This window comes from Rhamphochromis sp. 'chilingali' (genome assembly GCF_963969265.1).
Source record: "Rhamphochromis sp. 'chilingali' genome assembly, chromosome: 12".
NCBI lineage: Eukaryota > Metazoa > Chordata > Actinopteri > Cichliformes > Cichlidae > Rhamphochromis > Rhamphochromis sp. 'chilingali'.
In genome coordinates, this window is record NC_137939.1 from 17,701,660 (window position 1) to 17,723,959 (window position 22,300).

Sequence of the window (22,300 nt, forward strand, 5' to 3'; positions counted from 1 at the left end):
TTGTTTTTATTGCAGCTCACTCTGTATATGAATGCAATTATGCTTTATTTCCTGTTAAAAACTTTGGAGCTCAGTGCATAATCTGGGAGAAAATTAATGGAGAAACACAGCTAACTAATACATCTAATTAAGTATTCTCAAATGTGAATAACTAATGCAGTCTCCTCTGGTGCACTTCACTGTATATGTGAGGCAGTCCTGTGTGATGATGATTGGGATTATTTTAATTACCCTCTTGAGCAGATTCTGATGCAGCGCTACATATCTGCCTGAATTCTAATTTCATATATTCTAAATAAAAACTGAACTTTCATGTGGAGAAATGTTGCTTTCGCTTCTACCTGCTTGTAAAACTGCCCTCGAGCCTGTATCAAACAAGCATTTTCACAGTCATGCACCAGAGTGACGGCCTCTTTCAGAGCACTACACACTCAAGTTCAGAACACCAGCCTCATCGCCTAAGCATGTTAGTCATGATATCTAATGTACTCTGGTGCCAACAGCACGAACACTGTGCTCCATCTCTCCATGCTTTATTATAGTTCTGGCAGGTGAAGAGAAACAGAAGGGTGAAAAGAGCAATGTTTTCAGCATTCATGTAAAATGGTGCTCATATGGGCTGGTCAAGGGCCAGAAAATTCAAAGGGTTAGGAGAAGAGGAGAGAAAATGGGAACAGTTCCCAGAAATGTCCCAGGTTGATGAGCTCAGTGTTCCAGTGTTTCAATATTGGATTTCAACTGGCTCCAACTCTGATTCCAGATCAGTCCCCAGTTGATCTGCACAGCTAAGGCATGCTCTTGGATCTGTGCCTTGCTGAACACCTTGCTCTGCTTTGCTGCCAGAGACATTAATTTTCACTTTTTATCTTCCTAAAAGCATGTCAGAAATCGAAAAATGATGAAGCAGTCACTTTCTCTCCTCTGTGAGGCAAAAAGGCTTTTAAAAATCACAATATGGGGGAAAGTGGAGCTCCTATTATACCTCCTGTGCACAGAAAAGAGAAAGAAAGTGAGGGAGATAGGGAACGAGCGAGGAACAGGGAGGCTTGCTTAGGGAGGAAGAGAGAAAGAGGGTAAAAGGACATGTGAGAAAGAAAATGATAGAAAGAGAGTGGGAGATCCGTCCAGCAGATAATGAAAAAAGGCTACCTGGTGGAAAAGTAATCCAGGTAACTGGCAGTCAGCCAAATTCAATAACAACATGAAAAGTGTGTGGGATGGAGGGATGAAACGATGAAAGAGGATGGGAGAGGTGATGCAACTGAATCTCAACACCATCCTGTTGCTGTAAACCAATGCCTCCTGATGATATATTCATGCAGAGTTGATGGAGAAAAAAAATGAGCGAGAGGAGAGGAGAGAAGAGGGGTGGAAAAGGCACACCCACTGCTATCTCCTCTCATCTTACCAGCTGTGGCCTGCAATGTTTCATCTGCACTACAATCAGATAATAAAATCTTTCTCTAAGTGTTTTGCAGAGAAGAACAAGGCAGTACTTTACGACAGTAAAACCATCTGTACTTGACTCCCTTCAAATTGAGTACATTTTTGATCATCGAAGAACTACCAAGTGATGATGAAACCAACTGTGCTGTTTTCATTCCAACTGTGCTCCTTTATAATGACTGGGAAAAAAACATTTGAAAAAATGGTGGGTTTACCTTGTTTTGGGGTTTGGTGCTAAGGTTCTCAGGTTTCTCCCAGCAGCGAGTAGACAGGTTAAGGATGGCAGTGGCAGCCATGTGAGCAGCTTCGGCATCATGGGCGTAGTCGTAGGCCAATGAGGAGCTTTTCCCATAACCGTGGAGGCTGAGACTAGGTGATGATGACTTGGGGAATGACGGCTTAGCTGCAGGGGGACAAAGGCACAAATCCCAAATTGGCTAATATTCTGGGAAAGTACTAAAACAAAAGGGGATTGAAAAAATATGTGCGCTCAAGAGAACCTTTGTGTTTTGCTAACACTCTACCTTCATTTTTCATGATTATTTTCTGCCCCACACTGCTGAAGCTTTTTAATTTAGCTGATTTTTTAAATTAATATATTTCAATATATATTAAATAAAGATCAATCAATCAATCAATCATCTTACGTTTCTGTATTTTTCAGAAATACATCTTCCTCACAGGACAGCCAATACAAACACATGATTTATAGAATATGATGCCAGACATTAAACAGATAAAAGTACTTAAAATGAGCTCAACCTTAAAAATATGCAGAAGTAATATTAAACCATCCAATACTGACGAGGAACATTTTTCTGCAGAATAATAATCTTTTAATTTGCTACTTCATGCACAGTTTTCCAATAATGCAGTTTTATGTGTACTGAGGTGCGTTCACTGGGTTTTATTGCTTCTTTTCTTAAAGGAGTATCCACCACTTGTCATTGTCATTTGGTAAAACAGCAGATATTTATTCAGCTACCATTCTTCAGCCATGAAGGAGTGCAGAATACGTCCACGCAGAGTGCAGACAGACAGCACAAATGGCACATTTTAATCTGATCCAATTTATCTTGTTATAAAGTTAAATAGCAGAGGAAGATGTTTTCGTTTGTGTGTGGCAATTGTCTCTGCTTGCCTTTCTGTAAAAGTCACTGCACACCACTGAGTCACAGCCACTGCTATGCATGCAGACAGGACAGAAATGGCAAACTGAGTGAAACAGTAACTGAAATTTGAACATTTGTCTCTCTCTTCTTTTCACTCATTTTGAAGAATAAAAGTCAGCCAAAGAGCCATGCTGGAGTAACATTTTCAAGAGCCTTAGAAAGGCCAACACTGAGAGCAAGAATTAGCACAAATGAACATATCACACTATCTCACATAGCAATGAGTGAATGGTTAGTAAATAACGTGGCCCAGATCTTCAGTTTTCTGTGTGGCTCACATGGCTTTGACCAAAGACTCTAACTCACAGTGAATCCGGCTGCTGTAACCTAGCCACAGGTTTGCCTTATAGAAAAACAAATAAATAAATATGCACGATAGAGAAGAAGCCCGAGGTTCCCTCTTACTTTTGAAGGCTTTAGGTGAGGTTTCGCTGGTGGGCATCTTTGGAGCAAGCGTGCGCTTCCCGAACACTTGAGCATCGAAGCTTGCATAATCGAAGGACACCTTGGAGTACTTCTCCAGCTCCTTGGCCAAGTTGGCGCGAGGTGTGGAAGGTGCCATGTTGGGCCTGTAGCTCCCATACTGGGGCACCTCTAGCTGCTTCACAAAACACATGGGTCTGCAGGGGGGAGAGGGAGAGGACGTCAGGGTGGGGCTGGGGATTAAAGACAAAAATAAAAGCAGAAACAAGAGATGAGAAATAAAAAGAGGATTGATGCAATAAAAAGACACACACACATAAAAGCAAAACGGGGGAAGAAAAAGAGAATAAAAGAATGAGAGAAAAAGGTAGAATGAAACAGAAAGAGTGAAGACAGGAGCAATGGTGTACTTAGCGGGAGTGCAGCAGGATTAAAAGCTCTCTTATCAGCAGAGGGCACATTTGCATGTTGTACAGCACGGAATTTATGAGCTTTAAGCCCTCTCGTTTTCTGGAGAGCCCGGGCTTTTGTCAGACCTGTTGGCGTAAATCCACTGATAGACCAGGGGGAGGTGGAAGGGAATGGGGAGTGAGAAAGAAGAGAGAAGGGGGAGAAGAGAAGACCAGGAACCAAAGAAGGGGGAGTGGTGAAAGAGGAGAGACAGAGGAGGGGTAGGTTGGGGGTATAGAGCCTGGAGGAACAAAGTGACCTTACTCATTTTTTTTTTTACATCCCTTAACCATCTTATCCAAGCCCTCCACCCACTTTGGCCCAGCCCTATTTATTCTATTTATTTATTCTCCTCTGCACCGAAGCCTTTCCTCAGTGTTTTTCATTAATAGTCTACAAGACCTGGCCTGTAGTCATACTGCTGCAGCTGGGGTGGCCATCACATAGAAGCCCACTAATAATAAGTGTGCAAAGCAGAGCTACAACTGATCACAGGTGACTTTTTTCCATTTTATTAATTCAACATTGTTCCATTAAAACGAAGAATTCTGCAGCTCCACGTATAAGAGGCAAGGAAGCTCATTTGAATAACAATCTATAACAAAAAAACAAAGCAGGCCTTATTATGTTTTAATACTCGATGCTTTGTCCAACCACTGATGAGGTTTTCCTCAAGGAAAGCAATTATTTTTCCTATCCCCCCGCAATGCCCCTATAACTTGCATAATTAGCTTATCGGTTGCATTATTAATTAAAATACCAATGAGGAAGAGCACAGACAGCATAATACCAGTGTCTGGTTTGCACTAATTATCATTCTTTTGGCCGGGATCTGGCCGGTCGGGTGAGATGAATGTAGATAAAGAGATCTTAGCATGTGAGGTGACAGTAATGATTAGCCTGCCAGCCAGGATGTTTCAAGACTTTCTTGTTATTATTGAGCCGTTCAGAGGCCAGGCTCCACCTTTCATGCAGGGTACCGTAACCAAGGTCAGGATTCTCTCTGCGGTTTCAATGTGGCTCAGCAGTAAAGTGGCTAACCTTGACAAGGACTCAGCTGTGAGGGGTTTGGATTGGAGGAGACAGCTTTTATGTAGGTGAAAGGGTCACTGAGCCCAGTCTATCTTAGTTTCTGCTATTCATTGTGTCATCTATGATGGGCTTTGGAAAAGGACAAAAGGCATGAATTTTTTTGCCACATAAACCTTAACTGTGCAACATTAATACAGTTATTTACAAAATTTTAATCAATATAGGAATCAAAAAGTTCCCTTCTATGCATATAACTTGTAATTAAATTATCAAATAGATAAAATCTTTACATGTCAATGTAATGATATTGGCCAAAGTCAATAACTGCCACGTTTGTATAACTGACCTCTCGTGAGGGCATTAGGGCTCCATATCTACAGTATGTAATGTAATAAAGCAGAAAAAACCTGAACTATGAGTTTGTACTTTTTTGATGACCCACCTCAGCACTCTGTCATTGGGACTTCCTTTGAGGTGCTCGCTCGCTGACTGAGAGAGATGCTGCTTATCGTGGCTCTTAGATAGCTTCTCTGCAGCAGCGATGGGACAACCAGAAAGACTGCAGGGATAAAGGAAGCAAAGCAGATGAATATTACAAGTACATACTGCTGACTGTGTAAATCTACATCACAGTACTGATGTGGGCTGACACATTTGCTGCCCTGCATACATGAATATACGAGCTTGCAAATACACAAAGTGCACAACACTCTAACCTGCAGAGATACACACACACACACACACACACACACACACACACACACACACACACACACACACACACACACACACACACACACACACAAACAACTTTCATATATAGATATACAGTATAAAGGTGCAATGTATATAAATATACCTGCGGTGTGTGTTGCGGTTGCTGTTGACATGGCCCTGACCTGTGCAGCCAGGAGTCGGACACTTCAGCACGTTTTCATGCATGGCCAGAACTGACAAGATGCACAATCATGTGATCAGAGAAAACTCAGAAAATGAAAATCACTGAAGTGGGATTTGCTTATTATTAAATTTGTTTTTATTTCTCATATTAATATTTTTGGTCTTCCTGCAAAAATAGATTTGAATACACAGCTGCACAGACTGTATAACCCCAAAATCCCCAATAATAGAATAAAATTAGAATTAAATTACATATTTGAGGGCATTTCTTTGACTGAATTTCACAGCATTTGACCGATGCAAATCAAAGGAATGGTTTCTTCCAAACATATATATAACAAGTCATGGAATCGGTGGCTCCCGAGACCTCAAAAAACCTCATGGCACAACAATTACACTGTTTAACTATTTTTTTATGCTAAGCAGCTGGAATAACAAAGAACAACAACAAAACCTCACTCTCTGGGGGGATCCTGTCCTTGTGCGGACAGCCTGACAGGCTGCGGTGGTGGGGGTAAAGACCGGTCACGTGACCAGTGCCATCACATCCCGGTGTGGGACACTTGTTCTCCCTCTTCTCTGGCCTGCTGCTCTCTGGGTCAGAGTTGGGTAGGAATGTAGAAGAAAACGGAAAGGAGGACAGGAAGATGGAAGGCCAAGTAAAAGGAAAGGGGAAGGTGGGATGAATAAGGTACACAAAAGCAAGTGGTTAATGTCATCAGACAGTGTGCTTGGCTGAGCATGAAATCCAGACATATTCCCAACATCTGCACAAAACCCACACCATCTGTATCCCCCGACTCATGGCTTATGCATGCCTGTAAATACACCAGGTATTCCATGCATTTGTCTTAATGTTTATTTAAATACTTTTAAAGATAAAATACTATAAAAATGATAAACTACACCATCTTATCCTGTTGAGCTGGATAATCCCCCCATGGCTACATTTGCACAACACTTTCAAAGACCTTGTTTAGATCTTGGACAAAGCAGCACCTTACAATACATCAGAAGAAATTCACACCACTATATAATTTACACATAATTAAAGATGCCTGCTCCTCCCCTCTCCTATTGGAGGCAGGCCAGGCAGTATCAGTGGCACTGGAGAGAGGAGAAGGGTGCAAGAGGATGGTGTGATGCTCTATTGGCCTTCAAATTGAATGTTAACGAGACACGCATTTCCTAATTAGCGTCGAGCAGAACAGGAACGTCACCGCAGGAGGGAGTTAAGGCCAAGGAGAGGGCAGCACTACCGGGCATGTAATCACACTGCTGCTATACTGTGAGAAGCATGACAAGCGGGCAGCGTGCCAACTGTGTAATACAAGGCCCAAACACACGTAGCATGTAAACAAACACTCCATGGCTGACTGTGGAACAACCTGCACTCCTCCTTTTTCTCTGTTGATATGTTGTTGTCTCTCCTGTGCTCTCTCGCATGCTGTCATCCCTTCTCGCTCCCTCTTTGAGTACTTCCTTCCAGCTCTTCATGGAAGTCTATTCAGCTGGAACCACTTCAACCCCATTACAATAGAAAAGGGAGGATCCAAACAGAGCTCTGTGACTCATCTCTTATTTGGTACACTGTGTTTATTTGTACCCTCTGCTCCCAACATAACATTTAGCACATTTGCCAAAACTTCAGAACATCATTTTCTGTGTGCTCCCTTATTGGTTGTATTCCTCTGATATTGTTGTGGTATTTAAAAAAGCACTTGCTGTCTTGCAGAGTATTAGAGAAAATAATGAAAGAGCACATTTGGCCTGTATTTTTAATATAAGGATAAAGCCAGGGGGCAACTGCCCCCTTAAAGCTAGCTAACCTAACAAAAGTAAAACTGTCAAATTCTGGCACTTGCCTCTGATGTTTTTTTTTTGTGCTGGTTTGTGTAGAGGTTAAACAAAAATAGCAAATGTTCATTAGGCTTTTTTTTAAGGCCTGGATGAAAACGTGCCAGCTGATTCTTCCTGTCAAATGCTAATGACATCTGGGTCTAGTTTCACTAAGAATTGTATTAGTCAAACTTAGTTACTTTGATTACATACTGTTTTGCACACATTATAGCCTGTGAGAAACATACTGCAGTAGATTATCAGTCCAGCTCTGTTCAGAGTAAAGTACTTAAAGCCTGTGACATGTAGGTGCTCTTCCACTGTACGAACTGTGGGCAGACACAAAGTGATGCCAAGATTTACAAGAACACTCCCCTAACACAGGACCATTCTGTTTTTAAGGCGAATAAAAACAGGTGGGTGCAGAAGACGTGCTCAGTGCATCACATAGAAGTTTTGTTGGGGTTTTCAGAAAATTTTCATAGAACGGAGAAAATGTAAATTTTCCAGGTAAACCTATAAAACATTGTTGGATGAGGAATAAGTTTGCAACATGGTATTTCAGTACCATGTGCAGCTAATGTAGCTTTAAAAAAACAAAGATATAAAAAGAAACGGACTAAATGTGGCTGATGTGCTGTCTCCCTCAGGCAACTTTCACAATACCCTCTCAGTACATGTTGTAGCTCTGTTCTCCCCTGGTTACTAATTCATACCTTTGCTGAAATAGCCCTTGCGGATGACGTCCAGGTGCTTGGGCCTGTCCTCCATGGTGAAGTACCGCTGGTGGTGGATATCTGGTGTGCGGAGCAGCTCTCTGGGTCCTGCTGGCTTCACCTGCTCTGCCTTCAGGGCAATGGCTTGCTCTAGCAGGCCCAGGTTCCCTCGGGTCATGTCGAACATCTCTGACTCGTCCGTCACTGCCGAGCGCTGTGACAGGCTGTCTTCATCATCGCGCTCGTCATCTCCATCCACATCGTCAAAGTCTTTGTCCTCCGACTTATCGGATCGTACCTCGATAATGTCAGGAGAGGCTGAGGATGAAGCTTTGTGGATTTTGTAGTTCTCCCCTCTGGGAATGGGAAAGTAGTCCTCCAGTGGACTGGCCCTGTGGGAGCTGTAGCTTAAAGGAGGGCTGGCCTTATAGTTCTGAATTGAGCTAGCTTTAAGAGAGCTGTCTTGTGGACTGGCTCTGTTCTCAAAGGGACTTGCCCCGCATGAGTTGTAGTCCTCCAGAGGACTGGCCCTGTGGTCTTCAGCCTTGTGTGTTCCCTGAGCTGCTGCGGTGCTGGTGATGATGCGGATAGCAGTTGGCACATCAGAAATGGGCAAAACATCCCTGTGCTCCTCCTCATCTGCTGAAGTGCCCTGCCTCTGCTGCATTGGCACTACTATCTTTTCTTTTTCATTGTCTTTACCTATGAACTGTTCACACTGGTCCCTTTTAGTCAGATGCTGTGGGCTCATGTGGTTGCTCATATCTTCGTGCTCCCCTTGCTCATCCTCCACATCAGCTGCCTCCTGCTGCAGAGCAAATGACTCCTTCAGTGCTTGAACTCCATGTGCCACCTCCTCATCTTCCTCTTCTCCCTCGTTCGTGTCCTTCTCCTGCTCTTCCTTTACTTCTTCACCCTGTGTAATGGCCAATGTGACATCCTTCTTGGTCTCCATAGCAACAGTCTGCTGAATGGCCACAGTTGGAGCATTGTTGCTGTTGACACAGCCCAGGTGGAGGAGAGAGTTGGCCACCTCCTCGGTGCTCTGTGAGGGAGAGTGACACTCCTCAGCTGCAGGTACCGCTGCTCTGAGCTCAGGCTCGATGATCACACACTCCTCCTCTATCGGAGTAAAGATGAAGAAGTCAGAACAGTGACACAGAGGAAAACATGAGTCACATAGTGACATCAGGCTGTTGTCAGCAATATCTTTATCTTCACTTGTATCACTTTTATGCCTGCTAAGTCTTTCACTGTGTATATTTATATATGTGACATAAAAAGAACCTACTGTTACAAAACTGTAGCCGTAAAGCAGTTTGTTGACAGAGAAAGACACTCACAAAGTCCTTGTGCTCCTAGTGGCCATGATTTCATCTTTTCTCTAAAGGCTATAATCTATCACAATCAGTGAGTCTCATGGACTAATGGACAAGAAGACAAGAAGTTCCTAATTTTGAAATATATACAAACAAAGAGTTTGGCAAATGATTATTGGTAAAGAGTGACATCTACTGTCTCTGATACCTGCTCTCTATTGGACTGGAGATCTGCTGATGCTGCTGCTCACTAGAGCCAGTGTTGGGGAGAAAAAGGAGAGTGGAAAAGTAGAGCTGTCACCGACCAGAAATGGGAGATGGAAGCATGTAAATATAATAATAACCACTGCAGCTAAAAAGAGTGTCTGACAAGCCCAGCTGTAAGTAAGCTATTAAGAATTGACTGTACACTGTGTTCGTGTTTTGCTCCGAAACAATAAGTTCCATTGGAGCAACCTTTCAACGCCTCTCTCTGTCTCTCGCTAGCAAAGTTGACCCAGACAACAAAGTAAAGCTAGTTTTTGGCTATGGGTCCAAAACGGAACCCAACGTATTGGCCAGAGGTCCCTTTACTACGGTTCTGTTTTATATAAGTGAGGAATAGTTTTCTATACGAGATCGCTGCAAAAAGTGCAGCCTTACCTAATGTCCACCTACTGTTACTCATTTATATTAAGATTTAAAAATCTAGTTGCTATTGGTATGGTGAGTAACCTTCAGTAATAGTAATAAATCACACAGCATAGTACAATCATGTAGTTGTAAAACAGCATAATAATATATTAAGTAATCCAAAGTATTCAGAATACGTTACTCAATGAGAGTAACGTAACGGAATACGTTACAAAATACATTTTGGGGCATGTATTCTGTAATCTGTAGTGGAATACATTTTAAAAGTAACTTTCCCAACACTGACTAGAGCCAACATAGCGATACAATTAAATATATCAGTTCTGCTAATGGAAATACCAGTCTTCCTTGATTATAGTAGTCCTGACTCAAATGAAGAAGCAGGTAGTGAGGAAGCTGAGTGGGGTCTAAATAAAAGACACTCCAGTGGGAATCGTACGATCAACCAATTTGGGAGCTTAACCCATCAAGCAATTACAGTCAGGTATCTTGGCCTTAATCTGCTTCAGTATTGAAGTACATGATGAATATGTGCTCCTTTGATGCTGTGGTTATTTTTCACTGTACCCCTCTTTGTTACCAACAAGCTATGTTTCATACCTTCATCAGCTGCAAAATTCTCCTCCTTCTTATACGTCTCTTCCTCCTCTTTCTGTTGTGTGTTCTCCTCCCGACCGTTTGTCTGTCCGTCCTGTGTGAGTTCTGTCATTTCCTCTCTCTCCTCCTCCACACCTGTGTCTGTCTCCTCCACTTCCTCTTCTACCTTGGCTCCTTCTGTTTTCTCTCCATCGCCCTCAGCCTCACTGCTTGCGTCACTCTCTGCACTGAAACCTTCATCTAGGGCTAGTTTCAGGGGGTGGGACTTCCTCTTGGAGGCAGGCCGTTCTGTTTCCTGTTCTTGTTCCTGCTCTGCCTCTGCTTCGTCTAGACGGCGCTTTCTTGCTATTGGGCAACCCAGAATGCTTGTGATGGGGGAAAAGGAGAAGACAAGAAGAAAAGGGAGAGAACAAAATTAAGAAAATCAAGCTGGGTTATAAGTGAAACAACAACCTAACACGTCTAACAGAACCACAGCAGAAGGAGGCAGGGGTTTTTTCTGACATGAAACAGGATGGAGCTGCTTTTTCCAGTATGAATCAACACGCCTGAGGGGGGCGCCATGCTAGCTGACTCAGATATCACAACCAATCTCAGCCAATTGAGTGGAACGTTTAATGAACAACTCGTATGGAGAGGCGGGCGGGCGATGCAGCAGAGGGTGAAATCCAATAAACTCCTTCTTACGCTCACCTGGGAGACGCTGAGGGAGTCTGAGGAATGATCTATAAACAAAGTGCACCTCAAAATTGCCTGCTGAACAAATACACATGTAAACAGATAGCTAATATCTGCCCCTCAATAAAGACGAGTCACAAGCCAGTGAGCTGCCCCGAGTCTCCCAGGATCTCCCAGGGCGAACGACACAGACGATGAATGGAGGGATGGGGAATGAAGCTGGAATAACACCTGAAGAAATCACATTTCACCACTGCCCACTGAAAGGTTTATTACTTAGGTTTAGATTTAGATGCTCTGGGAGTCTGGTATGTGACATAATGAATGTGCTCTATTTGCAATCTGACTCAGTAAGTATCTTTAAAAGTCATTCACATTGTCTCCATCTGCGATTTAAATAACAAAGAATCGAAATGGTGCTGAGGAACCCAAGAAGCTGTGCAGTTTACCATTTGGTTTTTCTATTTTTTCTATTTCTATCTTTATTTTACAAATAATCAGAAGGAATTATAAGGATAGTAATGAGTGGGAGAACTAGATTCATTTGATGACTGGGAGATGTAAAAGCAGGAAATGTGGACATAAAGCAGAAAAACGTATCCTCAATCAGCTTCCCTCTAATCTGTGCTTTTTCTCTTGTCAAAAACACTTTTGTTGAACCTGATTTCTTCTGATCTGAATGTAAACAACTAACTCTCTGCTACATCCTTTTCCATTAGCACTGCAAAAGAGGACCATTTTGCTCATGACTTGACTTCAGTAACATCATACTATTAACACTACAAAACTAAAAGATGTAGCTTACCTCAGCTTAACAAACGTCTAGCCTGGCTGTGTCCAAAGATAAGTAATTAAGTTGATAAGAATCTTTAAAGCTCATTAATCAAGAAATCATTTGTTTGTCTGTAATGTGAATAGCACTGTTTTATGCCAGGAGATAGATTTTGGAATCTTGTTGTCACGGTGAGGACAAAAGTCTCCCAAGACCACCACTTTGAACTGTGGTTCCAAAGTGCTGTTTGGAAGAATTTGGGTGGATATAGCCATGGCTACCTATAGTTAGAACCTAGCTATTTCACTCAATTCTGTTCTTTATGCTTTTTTAATAATTTTTTTTTTTTTACATTTCATCTGTATTCTTTATGCTAAGCTAGAAATCCAGCTGCTGGCTTGAGCTTCATAATTAGCGCACAGATATAAAAGTAGCATTGATGTTCTCGTCTAACGCTCAGTATTACAGCGAGTAATGCCGAATAAAAGCACAAAGCAGATGATATGGGACAGAGAACAGAGAGGACAGACAAGACTGAGACAAAGGACAGAGAGACAGAGGGTGGGGTTTTAATCTGCCCTACCTTCTGTGTCGTGAGTATCTCCCACTGATATGGCCTGAGCCATTGCATCCAGGGGTGGGGCAGCTGGATGGGATGGATGGAGGTTAGAGATATGTTTAAGGCACGGGTGCATTTTAGTCCCTGTGCAGTAGCAATGATAAACACAGGCAGTAAATAAAAAAGAAAAGGTCAATTAAGACAAACAAAATAAAGTGAAGCACAGACATGCAATCTGAGCACATGTGTCACACAAACGCACGTGTCCCCACTCTTCTACCAGACACACATAATGCATGAATTCAGGTGGTATCATGCAAGAGAAAACATAATATTCTCTGTCATACATCAACCCTGGCCTATATCCTGTTACTGTGAGAGATAAGGATCAGCCGAGGCCTGCTGTAATTTCCCCTGCTCTGCTCTCTTCACCAGTCATCATCATCAGTTCTTGCTCACTCTATTTTCTTTCTCTCTCTCTCTCTCCTTTGATTCAGGTTGCTATGACCCCTCAGGATGGCTCATTTCAATTCTCATTAACTTCCCCCAGCAATTGCCCTTTATTACTCCAATTATCCTTATTATTAATTTCACTTATTAAAAAATGCTGCATTTGCATTTTAAATCAGCCACTCTCTGGCCTCTTTTTTTTTTCTTCTTAATCCCAAAACCTCAAGTATTTTTTTGGAGTGCTGAGTAGAGATCAATGCTCAGAGGTGAAGTGTGACAAAATGAGAGAGGATGAAAAAATCATTTGGAAGGAGGGCAAGGAAGGGCGATGACTGGCTTTTGTGGACCCTGAAAGCTGGTCCCTGAGTGGGAAACTATGGAGAGGAGCTAAGGGCGGGAGAAAAAACTAAATAATAGCCCTTCACAGTCCTCTCTTCTTGTGCTGCATCCTTTGATCAGACTGCAAAAAGATCGTACACCTTTTTCATTGGATGTACTGTATGTGTTCATAGCAGGAAACAACAAAAGGCTGCAAGAAATCAATAGCAGCCTGTTGGAGGCACTGACCACAAACTGAGAAGTGCTGATAATGAGTAATAGGAAAAGAATAATATACAGCGTCATCTAAAGAGAGTGTATGATTGCCAGGGTGGGGGAGATACAAGGTGAGGGTTTGGCGGGATATATAAATGAACTTTATGAAAGGGATTTTCACAAAGATGAAGGTGTTTCCTTACCTCAGCTCTTGTCCTACAAGCTCAATAGGAACTGAAAGGGGGGGGGGGGGGGGGGGTCACGGGGAGAGAGAACAAAGGTGAACAACTGCTCAGAACGCCGTGCTGCTAAAAGAAACTCAGATCAATAAATCACAAATGCATATGAATCCCAGAAGGATTCCTCATAGAGGCTTAGACACACACACATTCTGAAAAATCCTAAAACACACCTACATGCTCCTGGGTTCACACATACACATCTACATGTAAAACAAACAAGAGTAAAGCAAACATGCTGCATAAAAAAGGCACGCACACACAAACAGAAAGGCTAAATCAGCCAAACTGCACAGCACTGTTCAGAAAAAGTGACAGTTATATGCAGACTTCAGCAATAAAACATGATTAATTGTTACACTTTAGTTACCATAATTGGGGAAAAGAAATTAAAAGGAAAACTGCCTTCATCAGGAGAAAACAGCACTTCATTCAGGGCCAACTTATAGTAATTGCCTTCAAAACATAAATCACGCTCTGCTCCCATAGAGCACGCGCACACTTGCCGGCTGTGGGCATCGATTGGGAGCTGAGCGATAGAACGAGTTTTTGGAGAAATATCCTATTTTCATTTGAAGCCAAAATGAAAAAACAATAGGATCCTGGAGAATTCAGTTTGGCCTCCAATATCACATGCATTAATCACATGTCAGAAATAGCCTGGGTATCAAGATACACTAAGAGCACTAAGACACATGCACACATGCATACACACACAAGTTTGTTTGTGTGTGTGTGTGTGTGTGTGTGTGTGTGTGTGTGTGTGTGTGTGTGTGTGTGTGTGTGTGTGTGTGTGTGTGTGTGTGTGTGTGTGTGTGTGTGTGCGCATGCAACATCGTAGTTTCTCAGTCTTTCATCATGCAGTTGGAATGACTGGACGCCTTCTGAACGCCCTGTGAACTGTTGCTTTGCTGTCTTGTTTCTAAACATCAAACACACGTGCAAATGCAAACACACCAAGGAACTCACACATATCAATATGGATATTTACACATTTATTCAAGTGCACATTAAATTTACATGTGTTTGTACACATAAACACACAGCCATACGTACATGTGGACTAAAAAAATATGGAGTAGCAAGGGCTGTGGTTTTTGTGATATTCTAGGAGTTATGACTCAAAAGTAATGCATCGATATTACTGATCTGTTCAGTGGGCATTAGCACGTACACATAAAGCCACAAGGTTTCCTTTCATTCGTTTGTGCCCTTAGAGAGAAGGGTCATACATTGGGTATGAGGGCTCAACTTGAATGGTTTATAATGAGGATGAAAATGATTAGAATCGTGCTCTGGTGTTATCAGATGTCGACATAATTGAACACCTATGGTAGGATTTGGAGCAATGTGTTAAGACAGCCCTCTCCAACACCGTTATTACAGCACCAAATATGTTTTGGGAGAACGGTGTTCATTCTTAAAGAAGAGTTGCAGAGACTTGAGGAATCAGTAGCCACATACATGTACAGATTTACTTAGAGGAGCAAATTAGCCTTTGCTAATATTGGGGCAGACATTTCCACGTGTTATGTGTTACATCCAATACTACAGAGAAGCTCTGATGTTGGAGAGCAGCGTGTGTACATACTGCTGAGTAAAGACACGCAGAGACCTTTTTTTATTCACCGTCTTTGTCACTCATGTTTATGTGTACAGACAAACATACATTCTGAGTCCACGAACCCACACGCTTGTCAAAAAGCAGAAGAGATGCTTGGCTGTGAAGGAGTGTTTGTAAATGTAACTGTTGCAGACTGGGCCTGAGTGACCGACACTCACCTCTGATTCCCTTGGACCGAGTGCGAGTTCGCTTATCGTCACCCTCTACGCTCATCTGTGAAGAAAAGGAGAAAGCACGAGCAGAGAGAGCAAAGAAGAGGAGAAGGAGAGGGGGAAAGAAACCATCAGAGGTAATTTCTCAATGCTCTCACTATTTTCCACCACACATCTACAGCTAATTGCACTTGTCTTCCTTCAAAACAACGACTATAGTAACCCACGCTCAGGAAGTTCCCATTAAAACACACCAAAGGTAGCTCTGACACAAAGAGATGATCATATCTTTAATTCTCCTTTGCTCGCCCAACCTCACTCACTTAGTATACTTTAAAAACCTTATAACCCACTAGAGCCAACATCAGTCTCGTTTAGGCTACTATAAGGGCAGCATGGTGTAGAAAGAAAAAACAAACTTGGTTGTTCAAGCTACTTTTTAGCTCCCTCCCCACCCTCACCCCTCACACACCTCTTATCACTCCCCCTGTAATTTCCTGCATCTGAGTGGTGCTCATGATTGTAGTCTGTAGAGAGGCAACAGGCGGTGAACGCAGAGGGGCCATGGCCCCTGTAAGCAAAGGGACTGACAATCATAACTATGCTGAATATAATAATAAAGCAAAAACACACAGGCAGCCAGAAAGCCACTGTAATAACCCTTTTAAGAAGAGGACTTGTATGTGTGTGTGTGTGTGTGTGTGTGTGTGTGTGTGTGTGTGTGTGTGTGTGTGTGTGTGTGTGTGTGTGTGTGTGTGTGTGTGTGTGTGTGTGTGTGCTGGGTCTGCCACTAACTCCTGGCTCAGCTTTTAAGGCACAAAGGAGCAGGTGTTAACCCTGCTACCTCACACACACACACTGACCACACCTCCTCAGCATTACCTCTCCACACTGAACACTGCTCCCAATGCACTCTAAAGCTATCAGATGCTTTTTAGACACAATGGAGCCATTAGCTTTGATTACTGGACTCTGGGTAGATTTTTTTTTTTTAATCGCAGGTCTACCCCTTTTTCTGTCTCACTCTTCCTCCATCCTATGCTCGTCTACCACCCTTTTATCCCCCCGGTTGCCTGTACTCCCCTCTTCATGCCCAGCCACTTAGCTGCTTTGTTGCTTCTCTATAGTCAAGTTGGCAGAGCCACAGTGGGATTCAAACACGGGGTCCCTGTTTCTTGTAGTCTTTTTCTCCTCCTCTCTCTATTTGGCAATGTCCCTTTCCTGCTAAAAGACTACTTATGAAAAGAAGGAGGGAAAGAGGGATGAGAGGAGGATGAAACACGCTGTTGTTGTTTTTGTTAAGGGCTTTTCTTTCCCCCTGTCTCCCGAAGAGGGTGCACTTCATTCATTAATGTTTAGTGTTTGGCCGGAGGTACAGGTGCAGGCACAGGCCCCTCCCTTCCTCTGCGAGCATCCACTGCCTTGCCTTGCCCTATGCTCCTCTCTCTCTCTCCCTCTCGCTCCCTCACACACACACATGCACGCGCACACACACACACACACACACACACAGACTGTCTCTTGCCACTCTGGCTTCAGCTCTTTTGATCAAGCGCTTAGTGTAGAAGTCATGCAACAAGCACCAGCTTTGTGCCCTGCCTGAAGGGAGCAGTTGACTCCTTCTGTGCTCCACTCTCAGTGCTGTGTGGGAAGAGGAGCGGATGAGTGTGCAGTAATGACTTCTCGGTCATGTGTGTATGCTCTTTTAGCCTACACAAGTGCGTGCCTGCCTGCATATAGCTCAAATCCATTTCCTTACACTCAATTGTCTGCACTTGTTAGAATGGAAGCGCAGACATGGAATATAAGAAATAGATTTGCAAGCTTCCTGTACTTCATGTGCATGTTTCGGAGTTGTTGTTTTTGGGGGGTTTTCCTCCTTCTCATTCTGTCTCAAAGAGAATACTGTTCATCTAACCCCACTAGATTTAGAAAAAATGTGGAATGGCTTGTCTAATTTGAAATATTAAGCACAAATTAATATTATCAATAGCAATGAATGTCAAATATTAAAACAGCTAAACAGCTAAACAGCATGTGCTGAGAAAATGCAATAACCAGGTGAGCCCTCAAGCTTAAACATTAAAAACTTTAGCTCAGTATTTTAAATAAAAAAGTAAAAGTAATAGATAAGTGAATCTGAAAATGAATGTAAATATTAGGTAGAAGTAATGGCTAAAGAGATAAAACAGCTAAAAGTTAAGACATATAGTACGATACCTCAAAGAGAAAAGTGGTGGAGCAGAAATATATTTTGCTTATAATAACCAGCTTGTATACTTGTATGAACACAACTTTTTCTTGTTGGTATTTTAGATTTTATTACTGATACAGCATATAACCTTGTAATATTAACACCCATACCTATAATTTAATTAAATGGCTTTCCCAAAGCCCCAACTGTCAAACTAAAATAGTTTATTTATCCACACCCAAGTTTGCTAACATACATGACAAGAAATTGATTTGGCTTGAAAATTGACTGAAAAGATTAATCAGTCATCAAAACAGCTGCAGACTCCTTTTCCTTTGAACAACAAGGCTAATTGAAAAATCAATTCCTCGTTTCAGCTCTTATTGCTACTTTTACTTAACCAATATGATATGATTACTTTTTCTACCGGTGAAGCAGGGTGGCCAGACAGTTTGCAAGGCAGCAATTTGGAGAAAAAATAGAAGACATGAAACACAAAAAGAGCTTTCTAATAAATGTTTAACCTCTAAATCAATTTAGATTTTCACAGTTACAAAAGGTAAAGTTATATTTAAATGTGATTAAGAGATTTAGTAGATGCATCAAAGAATCAAAGGCTAACATATGAAAACAGTGATCTATGTGATCTATGTTTTATGTGACTGGGTTTTATTGGAAAGGAAAGAAGATGTCTGTGAAGATGCGATACAGAATATGTGCATATGAGACTGAACTACACATTCCTCCTTCATGAAAAGATGATATACTATTCTCTTACCCCTGTAGTTCTCCCCCCTCTTTCCTTTCCCTCCTCCCTATATTGATAGGCATTGGATGAATCAAAACCTGGACTGAAAAGGGCTCCCATTGCTTTCATGTTTGTGTAACCATAGCTACGCACATTTAAATAGGTAAGCACATCTGAGCTCTCCCCTCTTTCCTGTCCTTTTTCTCAATTCCAGCTCATTAAATTTGTATGAACACAAAGTCACTGCAAATGAATCCAGATGCAGCCAGGCAAGCATTCACCTGATTTTTATAATCATTTTCAAAAGGTCCTTTTTAAAGGTATGTTCAAAACTTGTCCTTTACCTTGCTTTCTTTTAATTAGACTCCTTGAACATTGCACCTATGTAGGTGGACCTACACAGTACCAGTAATGTCTTATGCACAACAGAGAAAGGCAGAGAATGAAAAAGAAGGAGATAGTGTTTCAGGCTGTGAGTGTGCGGCAATATGCGCGTGTGCGATGTGGGGTTTAACTAGTATGAAATGATGAAATGTGGCAGCAGAAGAAGGAGAAAAGAAGAGGTGGAGGAAGAGGAGGAGGAAGGCTCTTCCCTACAGGCTGTGTTATACATTATCAATTATGTCCTTCTTTGTGTGCAGGAGGACCTCAGCTCAGCTCTGCATTCTGACAGCTCTATGTAAATGGCTGGCTGGGGGCAATGACTTCAGAGAGAAGGTCATCCTCTGTCCCCTGGTGCACATAAATGACTCTTTTATTCATTTTCAGGTTTACAAGAGTAGATGAGGAAAGGAGGGGGTTAAGGTGGGGGGTTGCGACACAGGGAGAGGAGTTGGAGAAAAGCATTTGCAACTGACAGAGAAGACTGACATCTCCAAAAATCACCTGAAGCTGCCAATTAGAGGCGGGCCTACAGTTCCCTCTGCATGGCCTCCATGTTGGACCGTCGCACGTCGAGCCCCTTGACAGCTCCACTTTAATGATTCAGGGAGGAAGGAGCAAGCGAGAAGACTGAGCATGTCTGACTGCATAATGGGTCAGCTGCTGTCAAAGGTTTGCCATTTACAGTGTGAGTCATCCTCGAATGATTTCAAGGTTTGTAACTAAACATCTTTTCGGTGCTAATGCTCAGTCTGTTTCATCTATCTCTACTGCAAGTCAAAAAAGACAATAAGAAGGTATCATAAGTGGCAGAGGCCTCTTCACGTGATGTAGTGTTTGAAAGCAGCACATCTCTCTTCTCCTCCTCTCTGTCACTCCTTCAGTAGCAGAAATCAAACCAAATCAATAAAAGTCATCACTTTAGATGAACCCTAGCCATCAGGGGGGAAGCAAAACTACTTTTACTGGGCCCAGGGGGAAACAACCCCCGCTCCTCTCTCCTTCAAACTCTCTTCCATCTCGTTCCATCTAATTGTCGCTCTCATTTGCAGTGCAAAGAAAAAACTAAAAGTTGGTCTTAATGATGAAAGTAGAATTCTTAGAATTATGACATTTTCTAGGTATTTCCCCTCAAAGACTAAAACCCAGTTAAGGTAAAAATTATTTCAAAAGCATCTTTTTCAAAAGAGCTTCCAAAGCAGAAAATTAGTAGAAGCACAAAAAGGGGCTTTAAAGAGACTCGGGAGTTTTTCAAAAGGACAAAACGGCAGCAAGACAAAGTGCTGAGCAGCAGGGGCACCTGGGGTCAAAGCAAATGCAATATCAGTGACTAATGTCCCCTATAACTGATAACATGATCTTATTGAAGGCTTGTGTCAGCATTTCATAAGAAGAACATTATGCCAACAGTCAAACATGGTGGTGGTAGTATGATGCTGTGAGGCTGTTTTGCTGATTCAGAACCGCTGTGATTTACCATAATTGATAGAACCATGAATTCTGCTCTCTACCAGAAAATTCTAAAGTCTGCCCTGAAGCTCAAGTACACCTGACTTATGCAGTAGAACAACAATCCAAAATACACAGCAAGTCCACCTCTGAATGGCTAAAAAAAAAAGGTTAAGAGGTGGTCAAGTCAAGGTCTGGCCTTAAATCCAATTGAGATGCCTTGGCATCAAAGAAGAGCACTCCAAAATTTCTCCACAGTGGAGTGAAAGACAATTGCCAGTTAGCGCAGATGCTTGAGTGCAGTTTTTGCTGTCAAGGGTGGCCCAACCAGTTATTAGGTTTAGGGGGCAATCGCTTTTCCACACAGCACCAGGAAGGTTTGGATAGCTTCCTTCCATTAATAAATGAAATCGGGATATAAAAACTGCGATTTGAATAAGAAATCGGGAAGGGGGCTCTGTGCAAAATAAGCAATTAATAGCAACAGTTTTGCTTCACGTGTGGGTCTGTGCTTTTCAGTCACACAGATAGATGCTGCTTTCAAACCAGGCTTTCTAGCTAATAACTTCAACCTCTCGTCCAAATTCATTTACCTCTGGCTCCAGGAAACTACGACAGCAGGTCCAAAACCCATCAGTGATGTCACAGTGGCTATCAGTTTCAAAATGTAAACATTTTAGTCCCTTCCTTGTTCAGAGTTGCTTTGAGAATGGGAGTCCTTGCCGGAATTTATTTGGGCTGTGTCTGAAAATCTCAGAGAGGACTGTCAGACTGTTGTTTTCAGAATGGAGAAACCTCCTTGAAAGGATGGCAAAGCAGGTCAGAAGTTTTAGACACGGCAGAGCAGGTTAAAGAGAAGAAAAGAGGTGTTGGTGGAAGGGAGCATTTTTCTCCTCTGCTGATAAGGCAGAATATCATGCACTTAAAAAAAGTATGAGCAGCTCAAGGACATCCTTTTGAGTTTCTTTTTTTATTGTGTTTCAATAGGAAAAAAAACCCTGTGAAGTGAACTCAGCAGTAGCAGGAAAACGCTGAGCTGTGCCACGCTGAGCTTAACTAAGCTGAGTGGGGCCGAGGCAAAAGATGGGCAGGGCCAAGCGGGAGATTTGATGTGCTGTTTGATTCATGTTTTTTCTGTCCTGCATGGCTGTCTAAAATACCCTGCACCCTAAGACACACACACACACATACATATACACAGCCTGCTTTATTGCCCTCTGCTCCATCTGCCTCCACCCTTTTTGACTTTCCCCTGCTGAGTTGGGGATTGGAGGGAAATGCTCAGGAAGCAGAATCAGATTGGAAAGGGGTGTGGTGGCGAGTGATGAAGCGGGTGGGGATGTACAAGGGGGCTGTGTTGTCACTCACCATGATTGGTCGACGGCTCTGCAGTCTCTGGGAGGCCTGACAGCGGCTGCTGGTCCTCTCGCCTCGTGTCCACCGCTGGTTCACCAGCTCACCCCGAAACTCATTTTCTGTTGGTAGAAAAGGAAAAAACAAGAGCAAGAGGTGGGGCAAGAGAAAGGGATGGGTTAGGAGAGGGGACAGATTTGGGAGAAAGAAAAAGAAGGGAAAAAGAGAGAGAGTTGTCATGTGAAATCATCAGCGCCAGTAGATGGGCAGTGTGTGGTTAGAGGAAGAGAGAAGAGGGTGGGGGTTTTACTTTGAGGGAATGCTGGGGCACTCAAGCGTGCTGCAGACGATCCTTTATTAACTAAAAGACAAGTATGTATGCATCTCGTGGGCGCACGCGCACACACACACACACACACACCGAGGCACAGTTAAGTGCCCCAGCTGGGATCCCTGTCAGTCTACTATTAGAATCAATCAAATTTGTGCATTTTTATCAAGTTTTTCAGGGAGCGTATATATGAAGAAATGGGGTGGTGGTAGTGGTGATGGTGGTGGTGCTGGGGAGCAATGTCAGGGGAGAGAGGTTGAAGAATGGCTAGCATATAATGAATCGCACATAAATCAAACCGCTCTTCTT

At 42.6% G+C, this 22,300-nt stretch overlaps 1 protein-coding gene across 8 annotated transcripts in view; it reads right to left on the bottom strand.

The window, feature by feature from the left end:
• Positions 1-22,300, bottom strand: part of myt1b (myelin transcription factor 1b) — a 153,516-nt gene that overhangs the window by 18,990 nt on the left and 112,226 nt on the right. For 5 of the 8 annotated variants that reach the window (XM_080898964.1, XM_080898960.1, XM_080898961.1 and 2 more), the window contains 11 exons: positions 21,676-21,782; positions 15,542-15,596; positions 13,724-13,754; positions 12,561-12,623; positions 10,531-10,892; positions 7,979-9,100; positions 5,883-6,017; positions 5,383-5,473; positions 4,966-5,082; positions 3,024-3,274; positions 1,662-1,849 (listed from right to left, as the gene is read on the bottom strand). In XM_080898964.1, coding sequence (XP_080755090.1) covers positions 1,662-1,849; positions 3,024-3,274; positions 4,966-5,082; positions 5,383-5,473; positions 5,883-6,017; positions 7,979-9,100; positions 10,531-10,892; positions 12,561-12,623; positions 13,724-13,754; positions 15,542-15,596; positions 21,676-21,782 — 2,522 coding nt within the window. The remainder of the gene's footprint in view (positions 1-1,661; positions 1,850-3,023; positions 3,275-4,965; positions 5,083-5,382; positions 5,474-5,882; positions 6,018-7,978; positions 9,101-10,530; positions 10,893-12,560; positions 12,624-13,723; positions 13,755-15,541; positions 15,597-21,675; positions 21,783-22,300) is intronic. The other 3 variants (XM_080898962.1, XM_080898959.1, XM_080898963.1) reach the window with 1 other exon arrangement.